The sequence below is a fragment of the Cannabis sativa genome, chromosome 9, assembly GCF_029168945.1.
Source record: "Cannabis sativa cultivar Pink pepper isolate KNU-18-1 chromosome 9, ASM2916894v1, whole genome shotgun sequence".
Lineage (NCBI taxonomy): Eukaryota > Viridiplantae > Streptophyta > Magnoliopsida > Rosales > Cannabaceae > Cannabis > Cannabis sativa.
The window spans coordinates 58,014,440-58,035,131 of NC_083609.1; the positions used below are offsets into that span (position 1 = coordinate 58,014,440).

At 28.8% G+C, this 20,692-nt stretch overlaps 1 protein-coding gene and 1 non-coding gene across 2 annotated transcripts; one reads left to right on the top strand and one right to left on the bottom strand.

Moving 5' to 3' along the window:
* The first annotated feature begins 1,582 nt into the window (after positions 1-1,582).
* On the top strand, positions 1,583-1,750 carry LOC133031632 (small nucleolar RNA snoR127). The gene has a single exon (XR_009684733.1). It is a non-coding gene; the product is annotated as a small nucleolar RNA snoR127 (small nucleolar RNA).
* Positions 1,751-6,850: 5,100 nt separating this feature from the next.
* On the bottom strand, positions 6,851-13,395 carry LOC133031532 (uncharacterized). Its single transcript, XM_061105054.1, has 5 exons — positions 12,885-13,395; positions 12,169-12,674; positions 11,059-11,244; positions 9,841-10,042; positions 6,851-7,509 (listed from the first exon to the last, which is right to left on the bottom strand). Exons 1-5 carry the CDS (start codon positions 13,393-13,395, stop codon positions 6,851-6,853), a joined length of 2,064 nt encoding a protein of 687 aa, XP_060961037.1.
* Between the last annotated feature and the right edge of the window lie 7,297 nt (positions 13,396-20,692).

The window sequence follows — 20,692 nt, forward strand, 5'->3', positions numbered from 1 at the left end:
AAGTTATTTTTGATATGTGGGTTATTTAAATAAAGATGATGTATATAAATGTGTGTCAAATTTATGTATGATTTGTGTGTAAAATAATTTATATATATACATAGAACACTTTTAAATGGGTATTACATATATAAATATGTAGAATACTTTTTAACAAGTAAGTATTACGCATTGATGGTTACTAAAAAAATTTAACTATAAATATTAATTTTAAAATATTAAACTATTAGATTTTGATTAATAAGAATACTAAAAGAGAAATTTGAGTTTTTATACTTAATTTAACTACTTAATTAAAAAATATATAAAAAATATCTCTTTTCTACACTGCATGAAAAAAATATTTATATAAAAATATGTAAGTGACTCAACTTTTTTTTTTTTATCTTACTTTTTTTCTGAATAATTATTTTTTTCTTATTTTTTTTTTCAATTATTAGAACAACCTAAATCATATAATGTAAAAATGAAAATTTTTCTTTAATTTGATAGAAAAATTAAGCATAAAAATTCAAATTTTTCTAATTATACTTATTTATAAGTAATACCCATTAAAAGCACACATATATACAATAAAATTTAAAAGTCTTTCAATTAGATTTGGTACATGCAATCAGACAAAGAAAAGCATTAATCACGATCCATAAAACAAGCCAACTTAATTGCCTTATTTGATGGAGTCATGCATCATCTAATTTTAATGTAAAAATCTCTTAGTCTCCTAAAAGAATTCATAGTCATTTTATTATAAGTAAATGGCGTCAAAACGCCCTTCCAAAATTTTTATTTTGGTTTCACTTAACCCTCAAAACTCAAATTTGGGCGGTAAAATTCTCAATACTTGCATTCTGTTAGCAATTTAATATTTCCGTTCATTTTAGTTGTTAAGTGCCATGTTGGATTGGACACAGTGTACACGTGGCACAATTTTATTAGTCCACGTAAAAAAATTATTTAAAAAAATAAAAATTAATTATTTTAAAAATAAAAATAAAAAATTTCTTTTTCTTTAAAAATTAAAAAAACAATTTAAAAAAAAAAAAATTAAAAAAAAAAACCCTAATTCCCTATCCCATTCCCTGAAGCCCTCCTCCTCCTCCTCCTCCTTCTTCTTCTTTTACTCATTACAATCTGCATAATTAGATTTTGATCCCCAAATTAATTCATAAATTAAATTTAAAAATCAAATCAAATAAAAAATTAATCGTTCAGATTTGTTCCATTTTTTTTTTTTTTTTGAAGAGGGCAGATTTGTTCCATTTGGTTACCGAGAAAACCAAGAACAATGAAAGGAATCACCCTTTTGATGAAGCTTTATTATTATTATTATTATTATTATAATATTATTGACACTGAAAATGTGGTAAGCCTTTCTTTACTGGTTTCATTCTTTTATCCAATCCAAACTTTCTGACATTTTCAGATGTTAAGCTAACCGGATGAGTTTTGTGTTGTATTTGATTTTGTGAAATCCCAGATGGGTTCTCTCTTTTTAATTAATTATATTGCTTTTGGCACCAGTACTTGAAAATGGTTTTTCTTCATTAATTGAAAAAAAGTGTTTTACCTGTACTGTTTCTGTTTGGAATGATGCAACTTAGCCAAATCAGACATTAATGATGTGCTCCATTAGCCATGTTCTTCTAAGCTTGTTCTTTAAAACATGAGCAAGCTTTGGAGTTCAAAATGACTTTTGTAGAAGCGCATCCATCTGGTGATAAATTAGAGAAATGGTTCTTAGCTGACCAAACTTATTCCACAGTGATTTTATAATTGCACATTATTCTCAACCTATTTTTAATCTCTGAAAAATGGGTTCCTTAAAAAACCCTCCTTTTTTATGATGTTGACGAACATAGTTGCGTGTGGATGCGTTCCTCTCACTCTCATTGCCCATCTTACTCTATTTAACGTCTTTTTCTTCAGTACTTCGATGAGAGAGAGTGGGGGAAGAAGAAGAAGTCAGGCAATGGGATAGGGAATTAGGGTTTTTTTTTTTTTTTTTTTTTTTTTTAATTTTTACTTTTTTAAAATTGTTTTTTTAATTTTAAATTTTTGAATTTTTAAAGAAAAAGAATTTTTTTTTTTAATTTTTAAAATAATTAATTTTTTATTTTTTTAAATAATTGTTTACGTGGACTAATAAAATTGTGTCACGTGTACACTGTGTTCAGTCCAACATGACACTTAACACCTAAAATGGACAGAAATGTTAAATTGCTAACAGAATGCAAGTATTGAGGGTTTTACCGCCCAAATTTGAGTTTTGGGGTTAAGTGAAACCAAAATGAAAGTTTTGGGGGTTTTGCCGCTATTTACACTTTTATTATATTATAAAACACTTTATATGTTATATCTAACACAGTAATTGTATTGTATTAAATAATTAATACTGTTATGTTTGGATAAAATAATGTATTGTATCAATTATTACAATAAAAAATTATAATACAATGTAAGCTATATTACTTAATATATAAAAAATGATTCGTGTTAGCTTGTATATAATATTTACAAAGGATTTGGGGTCAACCTTAAATTCTGACTCGGATCTAGGGACCCGGGACCCGGAAATGAGCACGAGCCGAGACTCGAGACTCGAAACTGAATCCGAACCTGGATCCCTACGAGCAAGCCCGGCCCTGGGCATAGGCGAGCTAGGCCTGTGCCTAGGGCCCACCTAGCCCAGGGGCCCAAATTTTTTTTCCTCTTTTAAAATTATATATATTTTTTTTTTACAGATTTTGAAAAATACCATATTTTTCTAACATAAGGGCCCAATTTTTTTTTCCCTGTGGCCCACTTTGTTTCAGGGCCAGGATCCGAACCTTGGGGTCGGTCCGGACCCGAGACTCAAAACCGGACCTGGACTCGGACCCAGACCAAGACTCGAGAGCTAGACCCCAGCCCGAACCTGGACCCAGACCGCACTGGGGCACGGGACTCGAACCCGAACCCGAGATCCAGACCCGACTTGAACCCCAGACCGGACTCGGACCCAAGACTCAACCCAGACCAAACACGGGATCGAACCTCGGACCCATACCCAAGATCTGAACCCAAACACCGACCGGGACTCGAACTCGGACCCGGGTCCTGGACTCAAACCCGACCTGAAGTTGATGTTGTGGTTGAGTTTATTAAATATTATAACTTTTACACAACCTATTAATACAAATCAATACTAAACATATATAGTATTTTATTAAATAATACTAATACTAATACAATACAATACAATCCAATATGACGGACCAAACCAACCTTATATGTTGTCTAACGTACATGATAAATATAATGCATGCACTTAAACTTTCCTAGTTAGTAATAAATTTTAGGGCATGCATGCATGACTTACTATAGTGGTGAGTACATATTGCATACACTACAAGAAATGTCACTTTTGCCAGTATATTTTTGTGCTGTCGAAAATTGGTATTGCGCTGGTAAAATAGAATTTACTTGTGATGTGTTGGCAAAAGGGAGTTGGCAAATCAATGTTGGTATTAGAACTTTTGCTAGCATAAAATGAAAAGCGCTGGCAAAAATAACTTTTTCCAGCGCGTAAATGTACTGGTAAAAGTTAGATTTTAGCCACTGCAAATGTACGCTGGTAAAACTTTGACCTCTTTCCCAGTGCAGTTTGCGAAATGTGCTGATAAAAGTTACTTTTACCAGCGCAGTAACGAACTGTTAAAAAAATCACAAATAAGTTATATTATTAATATCCATATAAAATATAAGCTGCTAATAATAATAATAATAATAATAATAATAATAATAATAAAAGTACTATAATTTTTAGTTTCTTGATCACATCTTAATTACGCTGCTACTTGGAAGATCCAATAGCCTTTTCAAGGCTTTCTAAGCAAAGAAATGGAAAATGTGAAGTAAACCCAAATTTTCCTATATATGCATCATATATATATATTTTTATATATATCATGAGTCACTGTGCAATATTTTTTTGTGCAACTCTAGCTGTACATCTCTTGCATGGTATATCTCTAATAAATGGTATTTTTCGTTGCTACAGTGTCACTGGCTGCTTCCAAAGCCAACATTAATGTGTTTAATGTTGGGATAATATTTGTTACAAAGGCTATACATATTATAGCATCAAACATTAATCACGTTGCATTTGGTGGTTGGGAGAAATAAAAAATTAATATAGTAATATGAATGAAAATAGAATAAAATAAAATATAAAAGAGATTAAAAAAGGGAAAAAAACAAAAAAATACAAAAAAGAAAAAAAAATTACAAAAATACTTTGGGCCGGCCTATTAAACATTTATACAGTCCACATACAAATATTTACAAAAATATCACATGCACTAAGCCTTCAGCTGTACAGAGCGAACCATGAAGATGAAAATACGCGCTCGTTTCAAAACCGCAAAGCAACTAAAATGAAACCAAAACGAGAAAAATACAACTATTAATTCTGGCAAAATCAACTGGAAAAGAATACCTGCAATGATCTAAACTGAAAATGACGAAAAAAAAATCAGAAAAACTGTGAAGAAACTGAAATTACACATTTGTTTTCTATTTTATTCGATCAAAACAACTCCCCCTAATATCGAAATCCAGATTCATGAAATGTAGATCTGTAACAAACAGATCTGGACCTCCCACCAAATTCAAAACAATGTATGATGTGAAAATTTTTAAAAAAACCTCATGAATAATACATCTACGTTATATACAGTTACATTTTGATTTATTTTTTGTTTTGGTTGCCTTATAGTTGCATTATCGTTTTATGATAGTTTATATATTATGCAAGAATTTAATTTGATGGGGACTAAGAAATAGTAGTTATACATAGTAAGTTTTGTGCAAATAGTTGCATATTAATTTTATAGTGAAATAACATATGCAAGTAGCAAAACTATAATAAAACTACAAAACAACTGTATGCAAGTGCAAATAGTTGCCTTATAGTTGCATTATCGTTTTATGATAGTTTATATATTATGCAAGAATTTAATTTGATGGGGACTAAGAAATCGTAGTTATACATAGTAAGTTTTGTGAAAATTGTTGCATATTAATTTTATAGTGAAATAACATATGCAAGTAGCAAAACTATAATAAAACTACAAAACAACTGTATACAAACTAAAATACAGGAAAAACTCTTTGAACATCAACATCCATGATAAATCTCATTGTTACCCATTGATGATATAAAAATGGACAGGAAACAACTAGATAAAAAATATATTAAAAAAATACATACAGAAGGTGTAAAATTTCAAATATGGGAGAAAACCAAAAAGAAACCGAAAACAAACCTCGGTTCGAACATCAGCACCAACATTATCTTTTTTTCCCAGAAACGTTGACAATGAAATCTCTGCACACTATTCTCTAATATTATTGCACGTGAATGTTGTATATCATCAGTTTTTTCAATAGCAATGCTATATATGTTCATCACTCTTTCAATAGTGATTTTTATTGACTTAATTAGACACACTAACATGCGCGTTTTTAATTTGTACAAATAATATTAGACTGATTTTGAGATATTTCAAAAATAAAATCTTAGAATCGTGGTGTTGTTGGTATTGGTATACCTAATTTCCTAATATCTACTATATATGTTGACAATAATATCATTGTGTACGTCTCAAAAATCTTCACTACGTGTGCATATCATATATGTATATATATAGTTCTCCCTTGATTGATAGAAGTCAATCCTAGACCTAAGCAACAATATATAAGAAACTAGCTTTACAATTAAAAATTAAAAATAAAAAGAACAGAAGAATTGTTATGGAAAAAAAATTAAAAATTAAAAACTAAAAATAAAATTAAAAATAAAAAATTAAAAACTGAAATAAAATTAAAAATAAAAAATTAAAAACTGAAATAAAATTAAAAATAAAAAGAAAAGAAAAATTGTTATGGAAAAAAAATTAAAAATTAAAAACTGAAAAATAAAATTAAAAATTAAAAATTAAAAACTGAAATAAAATTAAAAATAAAAAATTAAAAACTGAAATAAAATTAAAAATAAAAAGAAAAGAATAAAAAAAAAAGAGTGAAATGATGGATTGATTGATAGAAAATGAAAAAAGAGATGGAAGAGAGTAGGATTTGATTGATGATGGATGAAATGATGACTAAGTGGTATTTGTGTAATAAAACCAATTTTGTAAGTAAAAATGTAGACATAGGCGTGTATGAGTAATTGTGTAATAAATTGTGTAAAATGGATTTTTCATGTAAAAATTTCATTAAAAAATGATAAAAAATTATCAAATTTTCTTATCTATAACTTAAAATGTATAGGGAACTTTTATGGTAAGAACATCAAGAAAAGGTAAAATTAGAGTTTATAAATTTTTATTATCACCATATTCAAAACAAGAAACAATAAAGAGCTTACATTGGAAATAAACATATACGAATGTATATGATATTATTATTGGAATTAAGATAATGAAATGACAACGTGTAATAAAGATAGTGATATTTGTAATAATTGAACTATTTAAATTATTATATTTTTAGTATTCAAGTATTTAAATTATTATTTTAGTGGCAAAAGTATTTAAATTATTATATGTTTGTAGTATTTAATTAAATATCTAAATTATTTTTTTAGCAGTAAATATATTTAAATTATTATATTGACAAATTTAAGTACAAAAAAATAATTTTGGTACTTAAATTTTACAAACATAATAATTTTAATATTTTTGCTGCAAAATAAAAAATAATTTAAATGCTTAAGTTTGTAATGATTTTTGTACTTTGGCCACTAAAAGAATAAGTTAGATACAAATGTACTATAAATATAATAATTTAAATACTAAAGAGAGTACTATCAACCTGTTTTAGGATGTGCATAAGGGCATTTGAGCATATAGTGGTGATCTTTGTTAGATTCTAATTGACTATTCCAAGCTGCATGTGGGTCTTGAGTTGAGAACTTTGTCCAACTAGCAGTAGTATTCTCATACCTACTATGTGTAATACGTTTGAAATTCGGCACATTCCAATTGTTGTTAATGTCATATGGGTCAATATCCACACTGAATATATCTCCATAAGATCTAACAGAGTGAGGAAGAATAGGCATAGAGATTGGATCAGCAGAAACAGCAGCAAGATCAGAAGTCACAACAATGCTCCTACCATCAGGACTGAAAAATGGATGATTTACATGGCCTTGAAGATTATACCCACTTCCAAATACTCTTACCACAACACAAGGATTATTTGCATTTACTAGAAACACAGCAAAAAATCCTGGGTCAAGACCATTGTCAGTTTTTGGTGCCCATGGTGACTTGTGTCTAGTTGAGGAGAACACTATCCAGTCATTATTTGGTGACCAACTGCAATGTGTGTCAGTCCAATCCCCTCTTGTTAGCCTTCTTGTTGTTCCACCAAACTCACCATATTCTGCATTTTCCATTATGTATAGATTCTTGTATCCTTCTTGTCCTCCATCTCTTGTAGATCGAAATACTATTTTCGTTCCTGTTATGGATTCAAAATTTTTACTTTGTGAGGGCTTATTATCATTAAAAAATAGTTATACTTATACTATAATCACTCTTACTAGATTTATTTAATTTTGTGGGGTTTTTTTGTACTATTTTGGTCTATAGTTATCAAATTAAAAAAATTACATTTAATGTGCCTCTTCCTTGTTAACTACACAACATAGTTATTGTATCAAATGATGTCTTCTTTAACTAATCTTCTACTTTTGCTTATAGCTAGAAGTATAAGATAAGTATAAGCTTTGAGTACTTTTTTACCGTTTGGATAATTATATAAAGTTTATTTTTAATAAAAAGTATTATTTAAAGTGTTTGAATATCATTAAAAAAAAATCTTTTGTGAGTAAATTCGGAATTATTTTAATTTTAAAAATAACTTTTTTTAAAAGAAATTTTTTTTTTGAAAAAGTCTTCCAAAAGGACTTTTAAATTAAAAAATGATTTTTATTTTTTATATCCAAACAAACACACTTAGGATTTTTTTTAGAAAAATTTACACTAGGAGACGTTATTTTGTTTTTATTTACGGAAATGGCCTTATATTATTTAATCCTATTTCATACCGTTATTAAGTTTAAAAATGAGTGTCTCGTATACCGTTCTTCTTGTTCCATATTTTATGCGTGTATTACACGATTATAGGCTTTGAGCTATATTTTAGCTATATTTCAGAAGCTACTTTTTCTCTCTCTCTCTCTCTCTCCGAAACGATAGTCACTTTTTCTTTCTCTTTCTATCTGATTACTTTTCTAGTCACTATCTAAGGTACTTTCTGAAGTGAGTTTCTCTCTCTCTCTCTCTCTCTCTTTCTCTCTCTCTCTCTCTATATATATATATATATATATGTATATATATATCTTGTGATATGAACCAGCAAGATCATAATCTTTTCTTCTTTCTTTTTCATTTTTCTTTCGTTTTCTCTGTTATACTTTAGCTTGTGTTTTGGGTTAGAGTTGATTTTAGGGTTTTGCATTTGTGAATAGTTGTTGAACGTGTTGCAATGGCGATTACGAGAAGCTCGGTTTCTCCATCGAAAAGGCAGTGAAGGTGGTGAAGTGGCGATGTCAGGAAAATGTATTTTGGTGATGAGAGGAGTGTCTGTTTGGTTTCTAAATAATTTTTGTTATCATTTTGTATGTGGTTTCTTATTTTGTTTAGATTTAGTTTTTTTAGGATTTATGAGATATTGTTGGTTTAGTTTCTTATTCTGTATTAGATGGGTGTTTGTGTATTTTGTTTGTTAAAAGGTGTTGTTAGTTTAGAATCTGGGCTTTTTTAGATGTTTTTGTATGTTTTGTAATGATGTTGTATTTGTGTTTGGCAAGTTACATTTTAGTTTCTTACTGTGCTTTTGTATCTTATGATTTGGTATTTCTTTTTTATTTAATATTTTAGTATAAAATGTAGGTTGTCAAATTGTGTGGTTAGTGTTTTGAGTGTTTGTTGTTTATGGTGTAGTTCCATTGATTTGTTGTAGTTCTATAAGTTACTAATAAGTGATTTATTATGTTTTAGTGATTTTTTGTGTTTTATATATAATTTAGCGATTCACAGATCACCATATATGTATTATTTTAGTTTCTTATTTTGTGCTTGATTTTTTTCTCCTAAATGTGCTTGCCTTTTTGTGTGTTTTTATGCACTGTGTGTTATAAGTTACTATTTTAGTTCCTTTTCGATATATGTATGTATCAGCTTATGTATTGTATAAGTATTAGTTTATTGCTTTTGATTATATGTTATGATATGTTATACTTCAGTTTCTAATTTATGTGTGTTTTTTGTGTGTTGCAGTTGTGTAAATGTTGGGTATTTTTTTTTTCTATTGTGATAGAGGTATATATATATGAGTTACTAAGGGTGTGTAATATGCATAATAGTTCATTTTTTTTAAGAATGAGTCAGTTGTCGAAGGCGATGGTTCCTGAACCGGAAAAAATGGTGGCATGTTTTCTAATATAGTTCAGCAACAAGTTCCACGTGTATTACTTTCAATTTTCGGTATGGCCAGAAACGGTATATTGCACAATTAAATGATGCACAAGATATCCGTAAATTTGTTATAATATAGGTATATTATTAAAAATTGCTCTTTTTTTAATTGTAAAAGCTAAAAAAAAAAAGCTAATAGAAGCTAAGCCAAACATATATATTTTCATTCATATAGGAAACGCAACTATAATTAATGTCATTTTTGTCCTTATCTAATCATCCTTATAATTTATCCAAGTGCTAAATCGAATAAGTAGCACTCTTATTATAAAATTTTCTCAAAATAAATTAGATAAAAATAAATTATTACCTTGTGGATTGGATGATGGAAAAGCGTTATTAGTGCCACATGCAGTAAGTTGTTTGATACTCTGGTTACATGTTCGAACATGTTGCATGGCACAAATGGCTACGGCTGCTTTAGGCTTGAAAGGTTCTCCCATGCAAAAATACAATGTATTTTTTCCGGGATCTTGGTTCCAAACTGGTCCGAAAATGCTAATATTTGTTGCCTAAAAGAAAAAAAGAATTTTTTTTTTATTTTTACGTACACTCAAATAATTTTTTTACAATTTTACGGAAATCCACATAAAAACTCACATAGCATTCAACGGAGCAATCTAAATCGTAATCAAAATTCACATAGCAACTCACATAGAAACTACTGAAACAACTCAAGCCGTAATTTTTTTTTTTTTTTTTAAAAATAAAATATATATATATATAGAATAATTCTTCAAGAAAAAAACCTAAATTTTAATTTTTATTTATAGGCTTTCATTTTTATTATTTTAGATTTGCAACTCTATTTATTTTCTATGACGATATATAATGAGCTTCAAGAGATTTTCCACAATTGTTTTTTTTTAGAAAGTTTGAACTATTTAGGATGTTGAAAAATATATCTTTTTGAGCAATACTTATTTCCAATGATGTTTTTTGACTCTATAAAAATGATTTGAAATTTTATGAAAATTTATGAAAAATCTTCTCAATAACTATATTATATACCGTCATATAAATTAAAAAAAAAAATAATATTAAAACTTATTCATATTTAAAAATATATGTATGTCAGTTGAACTTAGCTTTAGAATCACAATAATTTTTTATTTTATCAAGTTAATAAATATGTTCATCTAAAATAGTTACTGATCAAACTTATTATTTATTAATATTCTATATTTTTTAAAATAGTACTAAGTAGTATCTTGAGCTCAATTATTTAGACGATTTTTTTTTTTCAATATAACTAATTTGAAAATAATTTCTAACACAAACAGATGATGTAAAAAATGTAAGTTGTAACTAGTCTTATTATAACACATCTAGATCGAATTATTATTAAGTTTTATTTAGAGAAAAATGTGCTCAGTAGCATTTTCAAAAATACAAGATTTAATTTGTCATTTAACAAAACAGGTAGTTTAATTAATAACTTTTACAAAATAAAATGTCCAAAATATAAAGTGTTAATTTATCACACATGATTGATTATATATCGTATTATAGTTAACCACGTACGTACCGTATAAATTTTATGCAATCCTTGGCTATCCGCTAAATACAGATTTTTAAAATCATTATCGACGAATGCAAGCTTGGATCCATCTTTTGAAAAGGTTGGAAACACTCCTGAAACCCTAAACAATCCTACATCTGGATATGGAGAATCCAACCTCTTGAAATTTTCTTCAATATCATGATTTCCACCCTGTCACAAAAGTAAATCAATTATTAGCTATTTATTGTGTAAACAAGGCTTTTTAATAAATAATTAATTAAAACTACTTAATTTTGTATATTAATTAGATTATAGTATCTATTTTTTTTAAGATACACATGCCTAATTTATGTAGGAAAATTTACATGGTATACTAACTTTTGTTATTTTTTTACAAAAATACTGCTAGGCGGTAGTTTTTACTTTTTTACTGTATTTTTTTATAAGTTTCATACTGCAGTATACTGTGTTAAGTTTTCACTGGTGTTTTACTAGTGTTCTACTGTTGTTTTGAGTTGTTCTGCTTTGTGTTTTACTGGTGTTTTATAAAAACACAGTATTTTTGAAAAAATTTCCGTGTGACAGTATTTTTGTAAAAGTTAACCCGAATTCCAGTATTTTTGTAAATTTCCCATTTATGTATATATGGAGTACAAAAAGAGCTATTTTTAGGATTAAAAAATTTGGCAAAACAGATAAATTTTAAAATAATTTGAATATTTTAATACTTTTACCATACAAGATTAAAAAAAATGGTATTTGACTGTAAACAAACGCAAAGTATATAGATATATAAAAAATTGTTGGTACCAACAAAATTAACAAAAGAAAAAGTAATATTTTGGTACATTTTACAGCCATTTTTAATGCAATTATAAAACACAAAGTTTTAGTAATTTTATCACAATTTTTTTTTTTGTTGTAAAACTAATGTTATCACTAAAAAATTGTGGTTTAATGTATATATTAGTGAAAAAAATCATTGTTATTAAATGTCCGTTTAGTCAAAAAAAAAAAAATGCTGTATCTAAAATTATAGTTACAAGTTGTATTTATAAATATTATTTTTAAATTACAAGCAACTTTTAGTTGTAACTGAAAGCTGAATTTAATCACAATATTTTTGAAGTGTACCTTTAGAAAGTTTGTCTTAGCACGATGATAACCAATGCGTTTTCCACCATCAATCACAAAAGGGTTAAAATGGTCAGCCTCTGGTGCTATGTATAAAGTGATATGACTAGGTTGCATTCTTTGAGTAACATCAAAAACTACAATGTGTCGATAATCTCGATGCATAACTGCGACGACCACAATGGTCTCGCTAACAGCAGCGGGAGTCATTGCATTTATGCACTCAGGGGTGACACGAATGCAATCTCCCCTACTAATGTCAGTTCTAAACACACCCCAATATTTCCCAACCTTGCGATGAAAAAATATGACATTGTTACTTCCCCAACTCGGCCAACCTCCATTATTTATAACCATCCAACGACAACAAGGCTCATCTACATTCATCACAATAATATCTGTCTTTAGATCTTCAATCTCACCATCCCATCCACCTTTATTCTCGAATGATGCCACCGCTATCATCTTTCCACAGGGTGATACTGAAGGACTTAAATCAGCTTGTCCTATGTATGAATAAATATGCTTAATTAATTAATATTTTTCAATACATGTATATACACTTAAATTAATAATTAAGTCAAAAAAACAAAAACTAGAAAAGTTTATGCACTTTCATGACATTTTTAAGTTGACATAAAAATCTTTTTGTGTCAATTGAAAAGTGTCACAAATAAACCATGTATATTTATATATTAAATGTAAAGAGTAATAACCTAATGGGGTGAGGCGTCTAGTTTGAGCAGTAATGAGATGAGTTTTGTAGACAGCATTCCATGGTTGACGACGTTTACACGGATCATCTTTAGTAGTGACATAAATAAGATAATCACCAGCAATACATCCACTGTCCTCCATACGAATACCATCAAATGTGTCATATACATCGGCAAAACAAAAGATTTTAACTTCATCATTGAAGCGAAAAGCTATGTAAAGCTTTTCAAGATGGTCGCGTTCAGACACAAAAATCATGCCCGAAAGACGACCTGAATCAACATCGGCCGCATTAAAGCCTTGACAAGCCAATTTAGGGCGAGTCAGAATTTTTTTAAGAGCAATTGATGGAATGGCTTGGCCATTGTAATTGTAGTGATCCCTATCAGTCATAAAATTCTCCCTTTCAGAAAACGACAGAGGAAACATTGGGGATGAGTATATGTCTAATGGCACTGGTGGTCGGTATGCTGAGAAGAAACCGATGCTACCTCTCTTCTCCTCATCCATATCTATATATATTTATGTTAATACACCATCAAATTATAAATAAAAGTTACAATGTATATTTTTAACTGTAAATTTTATTCAATTAAACTAATTCAGTCTCAACAATATTAACAACATAAAAAAATTATGCATATGTATTATTTCTTCACAACCTGAATTGATTTCTCAATATAACGTCTCTTAAGTGATTTTTGGTTGGAGGTAATGAAATAGAATGGAATAGAAAAGAAACAATTTTCATTTCATTTCTTTATTTGGTTGCATATTAAAGTATTAGAATGTCATTCTAATGAATGGATATTTCCACTATTTTTGTGGAATGACTATTCCATTTTGAAATAGAAAGAAATACCATTTCAATGCATTATGAGAAAAAATTTTGTAATTTTTTTTATCAATTTTTTTTATGTATTTTAAATTTTATTCAATTCTATTCTATATATATTTTTATTTTCATTTTCATTTGTATTCCTATTTTTATATTTTCATTCCTCCCAACCAAACCTCATATTTGTTAAGTAAAATAATAATAATAATAATAATAATAATAATAATAATAATAATAATAATAAAACTATAAAGATAATGAATAGCATTTCATATTAAACCAACACAAATTTAATTGACATACATGAATCTATACACCATATTTTACAATTAACATTTCGATCATTGAAAATAATTGGAATATAATATATTTCAGGAAATTTCCATATAACTAATATAATATATGTATATATAAAATGTTATAAGAGTACTGAAAATATATGGAGAAGCCTTACCTATACAAGTCGGATATGGCTGCATAGAACAATAATACCCTTGTGGCGCCATTTTCTTTCTTTTGTTATTAATTAGTGAATGATTAATGAACCATTAAGGATTAATGTGTGTGATTTGTTTGATTAGAGAATTATACTATTTATAATAGCCAAACACAAATCACAGTCTTATTCAAGTCTTTCTTAAATAATTTATATTGTCATTGACCTAGCCATGATGCACATGAAGTACAAAAAGTATATATACAACAATGTTTAGATTCCTTAAATGAGAACAAAAAATCATGTTACTTTACCATATTATAATTAATTATCTTATATATATATAGTTTAGGAAAAAATAATTATATGGTATGTACCTGTTAAAAGTGGTGCACTGTACCTCCTTTATTTATTATGAATGTATATATTAATGTAATTATTTAAGATACATTTTGTAATTATCTCGGGCTGGGAAAGAGGTTTTAATTAAAACAGTAGCTCAAGCTTTTCCTAGCTATGCGATGAGTGTCTTCCTCTTACCATTGAAAATTTGTCAAGAGATGAAAAGAATTCTGTGTTTTAGTTGGTGGCGCTCTTCTTCAAGAAATGGGAAGGGTATTAGTTGGGAATCTTGGGATAGATTGGTTGTCCATAAAGATTCGGGTGGGATGGGTTTTAGAAGCCTTCATGATCATAATCTTGCTATGTTGGGTAAGCAAGGTTGGCGCCTCTTAAATAATGAGTCTTCATTGGTTGGGCGTGTTTTTAAAGCAAGATATTACCCTGAAGGTTCCTTTTTATCAGCTTGTATTGGAAATAACCCGAGTTTTGTTTGGCGGAGCATTCTTGAGAGCCAATCTTTGATTCAGTTGGGAGTTCAGTGGAGTATAGCTAGTGGGGCTTCGGTGGATGTTTTAAACCAGCCGTGGTTGATGGATAAAGAAGATCCTTTTGTCTCCTCTTCACATCCTGCTTTGATTGATGCCAAAGTTTCTCAACTTATGATCCCGAATGAAAGGCAATGGGATGAGGATATTCTTTTGGATCTTTTTTCAGAACATGACAGAGAGTTAATTAGGGCGGTTGTGATTAGTTCATCCATGAAATTTGATACTCGGTACTGGGCTTTCGAAAACTCAGGCCATTACACTGTGAAGAGTGCTTATAAAAGGCTTCAAGTGTTGAATGGAAGATGGACTGGTGGAGATAATTCTAGGTTGTGGAGGAAGCTGTGGAATTTGAAAATACCAACAAAAGTCTATGTATTTTTATGGCGTGCTTGTCGTAATAATCTACCAACTCGGATTAATTTGAAGGTGAAACATGTTAATGCCCCTGTAGTGTGTCCCGTTTGTCAGCAGAATGATGAATCTGGAGAGCATTTACTTGTTGAGTGCTCTTTTGCTCGGCTATGTTGGCAGCATTTAAACACTAGCTTTGTCATAGCTGATGGTGTGAATTTTGTCGACTGGTTTGCTAGTTTATTCAGCACTTTGTCATCTTCTTTTTTGGGAAATGTGGCTGTGATTTGCTGGGCTGTTTAGAAGGCGAGGAACGAGGTGGTTTGGAGCAATAAGAATCTGGTTGCATTAGCTGTAGTGCAATCTACTTTAGCTTACTTTGATCAATGGAAAAGTGCGAAATCTTCGATTGTTGATAAATGCTCTGCCTGCTGGTGCAGACATCAACTCGCACTGGGAACCTCCTAGCTTGAATACAATCAAAGTCAATGTGGATGCTTCGATTTTTGCGGCTGAGAAGAAGGTTGGGTTCTGGTGGTTGGCTAGAGACCATGAGGGCTGTGTTCTTTATGCTACTGCTATGATGCAGCAGTATTATGTTGATCCTGCAATGGCCGAAGCAATTGGCCTCAAAGAAGTTCTAAGTTGGTTGAAAACCAATGATTTTCCACATGTTGTGGTTGAGTCTGATTGTCAAGTGCTTGTCAACGCTGTTTTAAACAAAGTAACTATGTATTCCCTGTTTGGTTTACTTGTTGCTGATTGTATTTCTCTCTTAAATGATTTAAGAAATGTTTGTCTTTGTTAAACGATCTGCGAACAAGGCCGCCAATTTTTTGGCTAGGCATGCTTGTTTATACTCAGGTCGTAGTTATGGTAGGGGGCTTGTCCCTACGGATTTGCAAGCTATTGTTATAGCTGATTTGCATTAATAAAACTACTACTTTTTTTTTTGTTAAAAAAAAGATATATTTTGTAAAATTTTGAAAAATTAAAAAATAAAATTACACACTAAATAAAAACTTTAACAATGATATATAAAATAATTGGATTTTTTTAAATAGATAAAGGGTGTATCGATGTACGCTACAATTAATTTTACTTTTAGTTACAATAAAATTTATGACTAAAAGTAAAAAAGTTGTCACTAATTATAAATTAGCATTCTTATATATATTGTGACTAAAATGTCTGTAGCTAAATGTATTAGTCACAAAAATTACAATTTGTTGTGACTAAATGTATTTTTAGTCACAATATTTATTATGACTAAAACTAAATTAATGACAACTTGTATCTAAATATTATGTTTTAGTCACAGGTAATATTTTTATTATGACTAAAAGTTACATTTAGTAAAAAAAATTGTATATTAACTAAAAAATTGTCACTAAAAATAGTAATATTTTGTTGTGACTAAAACTTATATTTAGTAACAAAAAATTATTTTGTGACTAAAAAATTGTCACTAAACATAGTAATATATTGTAGTGATACCTATTAATAATTAATTATTAAGGTAGAGTAATATTTTTATTCTAATTTAAGGAATCTAAACATTATTATTATAACTAATCTAATGTAAGTCATTACAAATTTATAATTATCATTGACTAATCTCTCTACCATGCAATAATAGCCACGTGAAATTAATTAGTCTTTGCTTTGATAATAATAATTTTGAATGACTAATTAATCTCCAACCCATATAGCCACGTGAACAGATCTAGGATGCCATGCATCGAATATTACCTATCAATTAATTATTACAAAAAAAATAAAACGAATGATGAATAAGAAGCTTGAGGATGATATATATATATATATATATATATATATATAAATATATATATTAGGTGAATGTACGTGCCGAGCCACGTATTGCTAATTTTATTTAAGATTTTAGTCTTTTTAAGATTTTAAATATATTTTATTTTTAAAGATTACAAATTTTTTTCTTGAAAAAATTAAATATTTATATTTGAAATATCTTTATGTATTTGAAATATCTTTATATTTGAAAAAATTAAAGATAGAAATGGTATTTCTGCTAAACCATGACACTTGAATCATCGGGGCGAATTAACACCAACCAATAAGAAAGAAAAAAAACAGAGAACGGTTTCAAGGTGGAGTATTGTGTTTAATATATGAGTTTGCACGATCAGATTTAGAACAATTACAAATATGAGAAAGTAGATACAAAATTAAATTTAATCAAATTTAAATTTAAATGGTATTTAGATATTTTTAATTAATCTATTTAATATTTAATAATTATTTAGTAAAAAAAATATCTACAAACATCATAGTGAAAAAAATAATAACAATAAAAAAAATAGTTATCCTTATATGATAGAAAAATATTCTCCCTATATAGGTTTGTTAGAGAGATATGTGGCTAAGATGATTTTTTTAATTTAAAAATAGATTATTAATATTTAAAAGATTGTTTAATTTTTTGGGTTTAATTATTGGGTTTATTTGTTAACGGGAGATCAAACCTAATCGTTAAATTTAACAGAATATTCTTTTATTTTTAAATATATTCTGTTAAACCAAGAAATGCCGTTAGATAGACACTTTTAATATATAAAGATATATAATACTAGATGTGAGTTACGTGGCGAGCCACATAAATATTAGTTTTATATAAGTTCTAGTGGTTTTTGTTTAAGAATTCAGTAACTAAGCAACGGCAACAACAATGGTAGATAGATCTATTTAAGTTTTTCATATTTGTAAAGATTATAAATCTAAAATTTTAATTTTCTTGATTTGAGATTTTGAATTGTTCAGATTTATTTGTTTATGAATTTATTAAAATACTTGAATATTTATTTGTTCTGATTTTGAATTATTTTGATTTATTCATACTTGAATATTTATATTGATGATTGTTAATTTGAGAATTTATTATAATGAATCATAATCATAATCATAAAATAAGTTTGAGAATTTATTATATTCAATGTTGGAATGAAAATGACAGCATGTGATATAAGTATCCTCAAAGCATACAGGTACATGGGTTTTAGATTGAAAAAAAGTTGAATAAAGTAAAATAGTCCAATATTTTTTCCCATAAGCATTTGCCATGATGGCTCTGTTAAGAGGTGCAAGGTAGCAAGTTCCTCCCCAAGTGGTACCATTTCTTGCTGCCGAGACATTTCTTTCGTGCAGCTTTTTCATAAAATAAGTAACAAGATTAGTCGAAATCACATAGTAAGCCAAACGTTCACAGCACTAAGCACAAATATAGAGTAAAAATGCTTATAGTTAGAGCAATATAATACTTAGATTGAAGGGACAAGCTTTTCAAGTTCCAATATTATGCTTCAACACACTGTTTCTTTTAAGCCAACAGAGTCATCATTGATGTAGTCTATTTTCTTCAATCTGAAATGAAACACTCAAAAAATTATGTCTAATGACTCTTATCCAAGAATCTATATCAGAAAAACACCATTGTGACTAATACAAAAACAAATCTTATAAAACTAAAAGATGTGATTCTTCTCTTACTCCCTCTATAATACAAACAATATTAATTAGTGGGTGATACAGAAATAAGTAATCAAAAACTAAAGGAAACTCTTACCTTCCTAGTTTCCATCTAAAGCAAGCAAGAACTAAAAAGAAAAAAATGATACTTTGGCAAAGATATATAGCAGAAGAAAGTTGATCATAAATATTCTAATTACATCTAATCCAATCATGAAACAGGATAAAAAACAACCATGGAAGTTATTCCCCCAACAAACACAAATATATAGTAGCAATAATTAAGAGAAAATTAAAAATTCGTCCAATAATTTACAAAATCAGTGGTATCATAACTTATATTGGATAATTTTGCAACAAATTAATTCATTTGCTGATTCAAATCATCAAGAACATTTGCATTTGCAGACAGTTTGCCTTCAAATAACTCCTTATCTTTCTCAGCTATTAAAAGAAGGAAACTACAATTAGCATTCTTTTTCTTTCAATAATTTTAATTTAATAACGATCATATATTGGTAAAAAAATTCTTGTGTGCGAGCTTGATCGAACAAATTAAACGAAAGCATCGACAGACACAGGGAGAAACAAAGAGAGGTACCGCCATGTCTAGATCTGTCTTCACGGAAGCTTGCTCTTTCACCAATTTCTCTAAAATAAAAATATCTGACGAAACAGTGTAAGGAAACATCCAAATTTTCTGAGAAAATAAGCCAAACAACCAACAATTCCCAGATAAAAATAGAACCTACAGTGCTCTTCAAATTCGTAAAGCTTCCAATATATAGTAGGAACAAATAAAGATAGTTCCTAAATAGAAAATGGTCAAATAAAAACCATGGTGTGAGAAATGTATAGTAGGTAACATAGATTGTAAAGCCTTTGATTACTCTATAAGAGTGGAAATTCTCTGTTTTCTCATTTTTTCTGCAATAAACATGAAATTTTGGTGTCTGCAATGGAAGAATATTAAAATAATTTTTGCTGAAATTCATGAAATTAAATACAAATAAAGTATTATCTGGGTAAAAAGTAAGCACCTTTGGGCATGAACTAAACCCAGGCTCGAACACGCCATTGCGAAGCCAACCCTTATCCTCCTTCAACCTCTGTGGTTGGGATTTGGATATTTTCAGACTATTTCACCCTGAGAGAAAGGCTTAAAGAGAAAGGTGTTGCACCCGCTTCTTCGATTGGCTTCATCGATTTGAAGAACCATGCTTCATCTGCTATTTTTCTGATTATAAACCCTGAAACTAAATCAATAATCTTTGCAATAGAAAAATCGCGTTAGAAGGCTAAAAGGGAAAACGTAGAGAGGGCTGAGAGACGAAAAATATTGTTATTGAGAGAGAAATTAGGATCAGAACCATCTGATTAGTTTTTGATAGTTTAGGGTTAGAAGATTTATTGATTGGTTATATTTTTCTTTTTCTTAGGGTTAACGGAGGAATTGTGTTTAATTATTGGGTTTATTTGTTAACGGGAATCGTTAAATTTAACAGAATATTCTTTTATTTTTAAAGTATATTCTGTTAAACCAAGAAATTCTGTTAAACCAAGAAATGCCGTTAGATAGGCACTTTTAATATATAAAGATATATATAGAGAGAGAGAGAGAGAGGGAACGAATGGATAAAGGTTAAGGTTATGTTTGGTAGGAAAAAAGAAAGAGAATGATGAATAAGAAGCTTGAGCATGATATATATATAGAGAGAGGGAACAAGTATGAGTGATATTTGGCGTTGGTAAATCGTATTCGTATCGTGTTGAGACTTAAGTATTACA

What these genes read in the sequence shown, in the direction of transcription:
- LOC133031532 (XM_061105054.1), bottom strand. Translation starts at nt 13,395, where the DNA reads ATGGATGAGGAGAAGAGAGGTAGCATCGGTTTCTTCTCAGCATACCGA. An exon ending in TAGACGCCTCACCCCATTAG is followed by an intron (nt 12,675 to 12,884) that starts GTTATTACTCTT and finishes ATTCATACATAG; the next exon opens with GACAAGCTGATTTAAGTCCT. An exon ending in GATTGCATAAAATTTATACG is followed by an intron (nt 10,043 to 11,058) that starts GTACGTACGTGG and finishes TTTTTCTTTTAG; the next exon opens with GCAACAAATATTAGCATTTT.